Source organism: Cygnus atratus, chromosome 28 (genome assembly GCF_013377495.2).
Source record: "Cygnus atratus isolate AKBS03 ecotype Queensland, Australia chromosome 28, CAtr_DNAZoo_HiC_assembly, whole genome shotgun sequence".
Taxonomy (NCBI): Eukaryota; Metazoa; Chordata; class Aves; order Anseriformes; family Anatidae; genus Cygnus; species Cygnus atratus.
Genome location: NC_066389.1, coordinates 1,918,955 through 1,929,710, shown reverse-complemented (window position 1 = coordinate 1,929,710; position 10,756 = coordinate 1,918,955). Strand labels below are relative to the sequence as shown.

At 54.5% G+C, this 10,756-nt stretch overlaps 1 protein-coding gene across 6 annotated transcripts in view; it reads right to left on the bottom strand.

Annotated features, from left to right (window-relative positions):
* Positions 1 to 1,258: 1,258 nt before the first annotated feature.
* OTUD7B (OTU deubiquitinase 7B) overlaps positions 1,259 to 10,756 on the bottom strand; it is a 36,942-nt gene continuing 27,444 nt past the window's right edge. For all 6 annotated transcript variants that reach the window (XM_035571794.2, XM_035571796.2, XM_035571799.2 and 3 more), the window contains 6 exons: positions 10,610 to 10,722; positions 9,709 to 9,836; positions 8,945 to 9,094; positions 8,444 to 8,558; positions 7,276 to 7,360; positions 1,259 to 6,472 (listed from right to left, as the gene is read on the bottom strand). In XM_035571794.2, coding sequence (XP_035427687.1) covers positions 5,171 to 6,472; positions 7,276 to 7,360; positions 8,444 to 8,558; positions 8,945 to 9,094; positions 9,709 to 9,836; positions 10,610 to 10,722 — 1,893 coding nt within the window. In that variant the 3' untranslated portion in view covers positions 1,259 to 5,170. The remainder of the gene's footprint in view (positions 6,473 to 7,275; positions 7,361 to 8,443; positions 8,559 to 8,944; positions 9,095 to 9,708; positions 9,837 to 10,609; positions 10,723 to 10,756) is intronic.

The following is a 10,756-nucleotide window of genomic DNA, read 5'->3' as shown; positions in this document are numbered from 1 at the left end:
CAGCGTCTGCGCCAGCTCGGGGTCAGCCCGGGCCGCGGGGCTGCCCCGAGAGCCACAGGAAAATTGGCGAGCCGGCACCGACGTGGCGCTGAGCACGGCCCTGGGAGGAAGGGAAAGCACTGGGGGCAAGAATAAAATAATCCCACTGCTGTAGGGGTTGGAGGGGGGGGGGGGTCAAAGAAACCCCACAGGAACCTGCTCTGAGCTCCCCTGACCCCACAGGGGTTCTCAGCACCCGGTAGCACCGAGGTACGTTTCCAACTGGCCCCAAAACCTCACCCTGCATCCCCCAGGCAGCAAACGCCCCCGACCCCCCGATTTGCATCATTTAGGGCACAAACAGGGGGAGCAGCCTGCTTTGGGGTTCGGAAGCAGCTCCAAAATGTGGGGAGCACAGCGCCACCGGGACGCCTGTGGGATGTCCCCGAGAGGGAGGAGCGGGGCTGGGGCTCGGGGCCATCAGCAGAACCCTTCCTCGGGCTCCCAGCCGGGCCTGGCTCGAGCGTGGGAGCAGGTGGAGCGAGCAGCTGAAATAGCTGGCATTTTTTCTGCTCCAGTAGGGAGCGGAGCTGTCCCACCCAGCCCGGAGCGCTCCCGTAACACCCCACGGGTAAAAACCGGGGGGTGCCGCACCCGGAGCCGGTGCGAAGCCTCCAGGCTGGGTTCTCCGAGCGCGGGCCAAAGTCCTGCGAGTTCACGCGGGGACCGATCCAGCTGCTGCAGCGCTCGGCTGGACCCAGACCTTTGCTCTTCGCCCCGCCAATGCCTTCTGAGCCCAAACCTGCACCCAGAAACCCGTTTCACCCCAAAATAGCGCCGCGGGGGGGAAGAGGGCGCAGGCGTGCGCAGCCCCGGGGCCGAGAGTTTTCCTAATTTCTGAACCCACCGAAGCAGCCGGAGCGCCCCGCGTTGGCAAGGAGCCGGATTTTATCGCCACGCCGTGCCAAGCCTTGGGTGGGTTTTAAATCCTTCGCCTGACCGCCCAAAGCACCGGGGAAAGGCTCCTCCAGAAGGGTGACGAGGGACACGACCAGGGCAGGAGCAGCAGCTGGGGGGGGGTTCCCTTTAAAAGCAGCCCCCCAGTGAGCACCCAAAGAGAAGAAATTCTCCCTGACCTCCCCGTATCGATGGCAGGAGGAAAAGCCAATAAACCCAACACGTCCCCACAAAACAGGCGAGGGGGACGCGTTGGAAGGGCCTGGAGCGGGGGCGATGCTCGTCCCGAAGCGCAGGAAAGAGGCACGGCCGCCGGCGGTGGTAATTAGTTGAACGTTGTTTATTGTCAGTGAATCTATGGTAGCATAAATGAAGGATGCCGTGAACAGCCCGATTACAACGCGCCATCTAGTGCTCAGTACAGCAGTGCTCGAACAAAGAGTAAAAATCGCCAACCCAATATTTCTTAATTTAAAAAAAAAAAAAAAAAAAAGTCTTCTGTGAATAAACGGTTGCAGAATTAATTCAGGTCACCTCTTGTGCGATCGGTGAAGACCAGAGCATCCCACCACCCCTCCCTGGAGGGGCTGGGGACACGGGGGACGTTACGAAGCTCGTTTGGGGAGCCCGGGCAAGACGGCCAAGATGGGGCCAAAACCCAGGCTGCAGGATGGGACCCGGGGCTAAGACAAAATGAAAACTTTCCAAAAGGGTCGTGGACCTTTACTGCAGGAGGGCCAGGCTGCGCAGAAACCCCCAGGTCCCGACGGCAGCAAAGTTTCTTCCCGTTACACCGCTAAGTGCACTTGTTTTGAGACCTCGGGATCAAGTCGCAGCCTCCCCTTCCCCGTCTCCTTCACACGCCGGCGGGGCAGACGTGGGAGAAAAACCCTGGGGTGGTTTGGTGCCTCCGTGCGAGGTGCTGCGGAGCACGAGCTGCTCTCGCTCTCCCACCCCACTTAAAAAAAAAAAAAAAAGGTAGCAAAAATATATCGAGCCCCTAAAACATACCAAAACCCTAAAATACGGCGTGGGCAGGGGCTCTGGCGTGGTTATGGAAAGGAACCGGTGGTTGGTAAATGTCTTCCAATGAATATAAGTTGTATTTAATAGTCCCATGGAAAAAAATATTAGTTTCACCATAAAGGAAACAAAAATGACCTGAAAAAATCCTTAGCAGTACTGAAGAAACGCGGCCGATTCCCTCGATTCGGTGTGTAAGGCAGGAAGGTTTGGGCTCAGGGATGCTCAGGGAACAGCTGAGATTCTGCACTTCGTAGAAAAAATACTCTTTGCTATTTTACTCTTTTCATTGGAAGCCTAATTTTGCCTGTAGTTGTGTTTTTTTTTTCCCCCCATTTTGAGTTTAAAAAAAGCTACGAATTCCAGGAACGGCGGTAAAAATGGCAGACCAAGCACGGGCCACAGGGCTGGGCTTCAAAACCGACCCCAAAACGGGGAATTGGGGAATTAATTTTTGGGGAACTTCGCCCCTCACCTCCACCACCCCGCTCTCCTCCAGGCTCCCGGGGCTGCGGCCGTCGGGGATCGCGCGGTCCCCGGGGAGGACGGCGCCGCGGCCAAACCTCACCGGCAGGGCCACGGCATCAGCAGCGGGCACAAAGCACTCGGCCAAACTCCCTTTTCTCCCCCAAAAACCCTCGGGAGGAGGAACGGCAGCAGCGGCTCCGGCAGCGGCTCCCCCAAAAAAAGCAGGAAAGGGGCATTGAGCTGGCGGAGCATCAATTTGTGCCTTCCGTCCTCCCCTGCCCGCGGTCTTTGGCGGGGGGCACGGAGCGCCCCCGCTCCTCGTGCTTTGGCGGGGGGCGCAGAGCATCCCCGCTCCTCGTGCTCTCGGCAGCAGCCGAAGGATTCTACAATAAAGCTGCTGCTCCGGGGCACAGGAAAAAGAAGAGGCAGAAGCCTCTGCACAAACTGATCCCCGCACAGCGAGTTGGGTTTTGTTTTGTTTCAAATAAACCCACTCGGGTTTGATATTTGGGTTCCGCCAATGAGTTGCTGCGGGGTCACCGGGGGGAGAGCCGCCGGCACGGACCCGACCACGCGCGCTCTCACCCCTGCAGTAAAGCCAGCGCACTTTAACCCAACCCCAGGGAGAAATTCGCTGCCTTGCATCACTCCAAGAGCAGAGCACGCCCACAGCAGTCACCCTGCACGCCTCGCTGACCGCGTGCCAGCCCCGGGGCTCCCCACTGCCGGGCAAAGGGACCCTAAGGAAAACCCCGCTCGCAGCGACCTTATTTCCATGCCCCTTTTGCAGCCGGGCAAGGCTTATCTACGCTCCGAGTAGCAGCGATTTAACAAAACCCAAAAGAACAGCTTTAGTCAGAGGGGTGGAGGAGCTCGGATATTTACAGGCCGTTGGCTTCGAGCGCGACAGCCCAAACCCAACCCCAGCGGGGCCGAGCCGAGCCACCCAGGTGGGAGCACCCGCAGCAGGCGTCGGCACCGCTTCCACCAAGGCCTTTCCTGCACAGGGACGGCCCCGGCCTTTATGAAAGCCAAAAGCAGCCATCTGCGACAGAAAAGGCCTTAATTTGGGGCTGGGTTGTTTTTTTAGACGTACATTAAACCGGTAAAAGTTGTACGTTAGAAGAAAGCCTTAGTGTATTTGTGAGAATAAGGCTTCAGGTGAGTCCCCAGTGTTAAGTACAATTTCACCCTCTCTGCCCCGTTCTCTCTTCGCTTCTCCCCATGGCGGGCGGGGGGATCAGCATGGGAAGGGATTGCATAGTTTGATGGCTTTGGAAAAAAAAAAACAAAAAAAAACAACAAAAAAAAACAAAAACGAGGGAATGTTGTAAAGCTTTGACTCATCAGCGTAATTCACGTTTTATTTCCACGCGGTAAAATGCTGAACCTTTGCTCTATACAGGACTGGAACGAGGATCGAGTCCAGTTTGGGATCTACAGTTACAAAAAAGATCTGTGCAAACATTGCAGTGCTAAAGTTACACCCGCCCTGACAAACGGGGAGCTCAGGGCAGCGCTCGTGCCGCGCCGCGGGGCTCGGCCGGGGAGAAGGGGACGTAGTGGATGGACCACAGCGAGTGTGGGAGTAACACAGGTACGGGTTCGTTTTTCTTACATTTCACTCTTTAGCCCTATTATCAAAAAATATCTTTAATATTACTCAGCCTAAGGTCAGTTACGTGGCTCAGCAAAATGGAGCCGAGTTAATTCTATTCAGCAGAACAGAGGTAGTATGGAAGTAGCTTGCTCAAGTAGAAAGAGTTATCGTGTGTGTGTCCACGCACAGCTGTAAGCTAAGGGCAGCCCGGTGCAGATTTACCTCCCGGTGCCGCGGGGCGCTCTTTGTCCTCCCTGCTTCTCCACGCCGTTGGTTATTGCTGGGTGGAGACACTGACCTCGTTTCTCCGTCGATTCTAAGTCGGTTCGACTGTACCGGTAACGGTTCCGCACGGAACTTCTGCAGGAAAACTCAAAGCCACTCAGCACTGTGACCACCCCGTCCCCCTCCCACCCCAAGAAGAATTTTAAAGTAACGTTTAAAAACAAGAGCCGAGCCCCTCGGAAGGGCAGCGCCCCGAGCCCGCTGCTGCGAGGCGCTGGGAGACGTCCGCTGGGCTCAGACGAGTTCAAACCGAAAACAGAAAAATAAAAATAAAATAACGTCCGCTTCCGACTAAGCTCCTCTCAGTACCAGAAAACACCAAATAAAATAAAAACAGTGTTAAAAAAAAAAAAAAGAAAAAAGAAAAACCTCTCAATTAAAAGGTCTGTGACTTTCTAACTGAAATTGCTGGGGCATTTTCGCTCGATTCGGGAGAAGCGCTACGAGAAGTGAGGGTCGAGCCCGGCCGGAGGACCCGCGGGGCGCTCGCTGCTCCCGAAGCTTTGGTCTGGTTCGGCGGTGGCGGCGAGGAGCCCCCGCGCCTCGCGCTCCGACCTGAGCTCGCCCTCCACGGCGGCTGGCTACCGAGCCCCCCCCGGCTAACCCGAGCCCCCCCTGGCTAACCAGAGCCCGTCCAAGGCGCCCGTGCTCGTGGCGATGCCGCGGGGAGGAGGGCTGGCCGTGGGTCACCTCCGCGGCGCGGCGGCCGCATCGTGCTCCTCAGCCCGTCCGGCCAAGCGCCCGCCGCCTCCCTCCTTCCACGGACAGGGAGAGGAACGTGGGGAGGGGGGGGGAAAATACGGGCGTTATTGCATCCCCCAGGTGCCACGGGTCCGAAGAGCAGCGCGGGCAGAGCGCTCAGAACCTGTGCACCAGAGCCTCCCGCTCCTTGCGCTTCAGCTCCTCCCTGTAGCAGCAGGAGCAGAAGTTCCCGGTTTCCGGGTGCCCGTAGAAGCTGCAGTTGGGCTGCTTGCATTTGGTCTGCTGGACGTTATAAAGAGCGCGGCCCCTCGCTTTGTCCGCTCCTTTCTGCGAGCCGTCCTGCTCCGCGTGCTCCCGGCAGCCGTTGCTGTGCGGGGCCGAACCGCCCGGGCCGTCGCGTTCCGCCGGGAAGCCGGGGTGAGAATCCGTGTCCGTGGGGGAAAATCGCCCGGCGTGGGAAGGGCTGGAGGCGTGGGGGCTCGGCCGGGCCTGGCCGCAGTGCCTGGGGAGGGTGGCGTAAGGGGGGAGGCTGCCGCAGGGCCCCCCCGCGACCTGGCGCCGGCCGTCGGGGAAGCCGGGGGGATGAGATCCTTCCGTGCTGCTGGCCACGGAGGGCCGGGGGAAGGTGAAGACGCCCGAGTAGCTGGAGGGAAAAGTTGCCATCTTCGCGCCGAGGGCCAGATCCGGGGTCTGGATGGAGTAAGCAGGAGGAGGCTGGGGGTAAGCGGGGCTGAGCATCGCCTCCTCGCCCTTGTGGGCGTTCAGCTCTGGCTCCAGCCTCTTGGCGGGGGCAGCGCTCGCCAGCGCCTTCTTCTCTGCCTCCTTTTGCTTCTGCTCGGCCAAAAAGCGCTCCTCGGCGTCCAGCAGGTACTGCTGGATCATCTCCTCCTGGTACTGGAGCCTGTTGCTGGTCTTGAGGTGGCCGGCGAAGATGAACTTGCGCTCTCCCTGCATGGCAGCCCGGAGGATGCTGAGGCTCAGCCTCACGTCGTTGCTGTACTTGTAGGGGTCCGACGGCTTCTCGGGGGCCGCTTTTCCCGGGCAGGTTTTCTCCACAGGAGCCGACAAGTCTCCTTGGGAGGATTCCTCTTTGCTTCCTTTCCTTGACTTCAAGGATCCCTTCTTTTTCTTCTCCAAGGTATCTCCCTGCCCGTTGCTCACACCTCCCTTCATAGTTTTGCTGTGCATCAACCCTCCCATGTTCTTTTTTAGCTTACTTCCCAAAGTCTTGCCAAAGCTGCCCAGCTTGTTAGCGACCGAGTCTGCCCGTTTTTTATCCTTTTCCTTGTCCTTTTCTCGGTCTTTCTTTGGTTTCTCTTTGTCCTTGCAACCCCTGCTGCCACCGTTGCTTGCCGAACTGCTGCAGACCGACTCCTTGTCGGACTCCCCTGACTCCGCAGCTGAACGAGCGTCGTCTCCTGCAGAGGCTGTAGGGGATTCTGGCTGGGCCAGAGGCGCCTGGGGAGAAAGAAAACACATATCAAAGTCAAATAAGTTCCTCAGATAAGACTTTTCAGGCTGAAGGTGAAATAAATGGAGAAGCAAGCACTCGCTAGGAGAACAGAGGGGACAAGTGGCGGCTCTCAGATCCGGAGTTATTTCACGTCAATGCTGCAGCCAAAGAGCGACCCGCAGAACTCAGCACACGCCCTGGCCACGTGCTGGTTTCAGACAGATCAGAACAGCTCACGTGTAAGTTTGGGGAGTTTTCTCCAAAAGAGAGGAGAAAAAAAAAGCAACACAAACAATAAAAAGCTAACAAAGAAAGAAATCCTTCACGCCTGGCAGCCCGGTGACACCCGCACTGCTAAGGCAGCTGCCACGGGGATGTTGGAAGCAGGCAGAAGTTCCCAGAGCTCCACGAGTCAGTCCCGACAACGAAAGGTCCCAGGAAAATTACAGTCAAGCCGCAAGTCAGCTTCTGGGGGCCACAAACCAACAGTTTGTGTTTGTCTTGGAACAGGCAGCAGTCGTCCTCGCTGCCAGACACCTACACAGCAGGCTGCGCTGCTCAGCAGGACGTGCGAGGGCTGCGCTTCAGCTTTGCAGGAAGGATAAAAACAGGCAGGAAAAGCTCGAGAGAGACGCGCACGCACAAAAACACGAGTTGTTTATCTGCTCGGAGCTGCGCTAGCTGCCTTTTCCAATGGAAGCACAGACAACCTCACGTGAAGGAGGGCTGGGCAGATGACGACTTCGCTTCCGCCGCCCTGCAGAAGGGAGGCTGAAATAATTAAAGAAAACACCCCTCGTCTCTTTACCTGCGTGTCACAAGGCAGCGTGATCCATTTAACATTCATGTAGCTGTGCAGCAAGTGCAGCTTGGCTTCCAACGATAGCGTCACACTAAAATTTGAAACAAGCACAAGAAGTCAGAGTCAAGTCCCACTTTAAGACCCAAGGTTTTTTTCTCCATCGTTACCAAGGCATTTGCCTGTTGTCTTTATGTTAAAACGCATGTTTTAACGGGTAAAAACCATCAAGGCAGCAGCAATACAAAAGATAACATTTTTGTAGCCTTCCAAGCCTTTTAATTAAAAAGGAAATGAATAAGTAAGAAGATTCCTGTATGTCAGAATCGAGTTTGCTACAAATTAATACCAACCTGGCAAATAATCTTATTGGTACACGAGACAAGTAACACAAAAGCAGATGTCACAGATCTAAACAGAGCTAGTTTCAAAATGATTTTCCTCTCCACAAAAACAACTTCAGAAAAAAAAAGCAAAGATGTTTTCTCAACAATTTCCATTTGTCATTTTTTTTTCCATTAAAAACACACAGTATTTCCTATCGGTTAAAAAAAAAAAAAACAAACTCAAAACGAAATATCTGTACTGTGCAATACTGTGTCGCTAAAACCTGCCCTGAGCTTTAATAAACGCGCTGATCTTGGAGGTTTCTACGTTTCCTAACCCGAAGTCATGTGATGGACAAGTCATGCTTCCAGCTCTCCGACCACGACGCCCACTATTGGCGACTCCTGGCTCAATAACAGGAAACTCGCTGCTACCAAACCGTGCCGCAGCTCGCCCGTGGTCTGAGCCCAAACCAGGACGGGTGTCTGCCTGCAAGCATCCCTCCGGCTCCTGGGGCTCATGGGCAAAGGTGTTTGTTACCTCTGGGGATGCAGGAAGGGAAAAATGCACCTTTTTGTGCCTGAGAACACAGGCTACAATACCTGATCCTCCTTATCGAAGCCGATAAGATGTCACTACCCTTCCCAAAATATACCAGAATACTCAGGACATCAGGAAAAAAAAGGGAAAAAAAAAAAAAAAAGAAAAAGCTGCTCGGTCTGCACTGAATAGGTTCGTACCTCAGCACAACTTCCACCCAGACCCAAGAAACCCCCCTAGTGCTCGTGAGCAGCCGGGGATAAAGAATGAACTGCGCGGCTGCGACCGCTCCGGCGTCCAGACAACCGACCTGGCCAGCTTGACGTTGTCACTGTCGTCTTTTCCCCACTGCCAATCCTTCCCGGGATCCACGGCGAAGTGCACAGGAAGCAGCTTATGCTCAGAGTCTGTCAGGGGGATCACAGCTGCACGAGAAGGAGAACAGAAAGCCCACTTAACTGCCCGAAAGGACGAGATTTGGCACGCTGCGCCGAGGCGACAGCGCCTGCCACTTCTGCGCCGCATCTCTCATCAGTCGCCCGAACCGCAGTTGACACAGAAGCCCGACGTCTATCTCCAGCGTGCTCCCCACATAAATTAAGCTTTCCTCACGTCACCCGGCTCCTCCAGCCTGTCTAACCCCTGTCACAAGGCAACCTTTCACGGTGTCAGCAGCGGCAGCCAAGCTCGGAGCGCTCACCAAGAACGGCGTCGGTTCTGCCGGCCACTGGTGGTGTGCCAAATGGTGCACAAGCGCTGCTGCGACTGCCAGGGCTCGGGATGTAAATCACTGGGCTTGTTCATCACCTACCTTGATCTTTTGTGGGTTCCTTCTGCTCCATAGATACCAGGGCAGAGAAATGGGCTTGGTCGTACGCCAGAACCAAAGGGGAACGATGGCATTTGTTGGCTGGAACTTCCAGGGGAAGATAGATGCCTCCAAAGGGAATAGGGGCAAAGGCTGGAAAGAAATCGGGCTGATTAGTTTTCAAAATAGGCTGAAGAGTTAAGACTTGTTTATCCTGAAACTGCTCCAGAACAAGCTGTTTCACTTCAAGGTTTTACCTGCAATTAGCTATCAACTTGAGGGGCAAAAGAAGAAAAACAAAACAAAAACAAACCCCAAACAGACATCCAATTTAAACCAGGAGGAACACAGTTGCAGAATGAATCTGTAGTTTCTACAAAAGCCCTCCTCCACACGCACACAAAAAAAACATCTTAAATTTGCACACAGAGTGATGGTAATTGATGAATCTTTTCTGACAGGAAATTAAGTCTGCTAGTGGAAAATACTACACGCAGAGAACGGAATTTCCCATCTGTACACACACGTAGGGGCAAAAGAAGTAGAAAAGTCATCGTGAAAAGGCAGCAGATCAGCCGGTGATGCTCAGCTGTATGGCTCATAGCCTCCAGCGGAGTCACGCCCAGCAGCCCGCCCCATGCTCATCGCTCATCGACAGGGCTGAAAATCAGGCTCCATGGAGCAGAAAGAGCCCCTGACAGCAGCGCACAGGCAATACGCAGCCTGAGCACGCACAATTAATAAAGACAAGTGAGCGCGACTCTGACCTTCTCCCCCCGAGTCCCGCAGCATCGTGTCTGCCACCACTACTATGGGTCTCTTCAGCACGTGGGCCAGGACAAAGACATGAAACTCCTCCAGGCTCTCGTACACAGGTTCCTCAGAGCTTTCAACGCTGGGAAACAAGAACTAAATCAATTTTCGTCCTCTGTGCACTTAATCATCGCTTTTAAAGGCAGCAAGAGTTCTTTACAGGCAACAGCATGGACTTAGATCATATTAATGGCGTTAAGTTTCACCTTTTCTCTAATTTCGTATTTTAGACACAGAGACAGATCCAAAAAAAAATCTTATTCTAAGGCAAGGGTTTGTTTCCAGGAAATACCACATTGCTACTTGGCACTTCTTGGAGTCTCTTATCTAAAGAGCCTCAAAAGTTGTGTTTGTTTGGGATGGCTGCAGCGATAAAGTGCCCTTGAAACACAGAGGGAGAGAGAACACTGCAGAAATTCTCAGCTTTTGTTTATCACTCTCATTTCAGAGCCAACAACATGATGAAACGTGAGAAAAGATTAGGTTTTTGTTCAATTCTGGAAAAGAGCTGTTACCCCACAAAAGGGGCCAGGCAGCATTTAGAGAGATGGTTTTCCGTAACATTTTAATGGATGTTTTCATTGTTTTTCACAATCCTTCAACCCTCCCCTTAAAACCCTCCCATACAAGCGGGACCAAAGCAGCAAACCCCTCCGCTGTTCCCAGCCAGGTCCCTGGACCTGCCCTCGGGCAAGTTATTCCAAGCTGTACGTTTAAGGAAGATATTCTCTTTTTTTTCCCCCCCCGTCCCACGTTAATCATGGCCACTTAAGCCCTGGACATCCCAGCCAGAAGGCTGGAAAGCCTCCCAGCCACTTCGCACGCCCCGTCCCTGCGCTCGCCTGCTCCACGTACCCCCCGCAGTTGCCTCCGTTGGTGCCGTAGTGCACGCGAGGCTCGCTGGAGGCCAACTTGATCAGCTCGTTCCACTCCTTCTGCCACTCCTCTTCGGTGTAAACGAGACCAGACTGGGAAAGGGATGACAGAACAGAGTCCTCAATG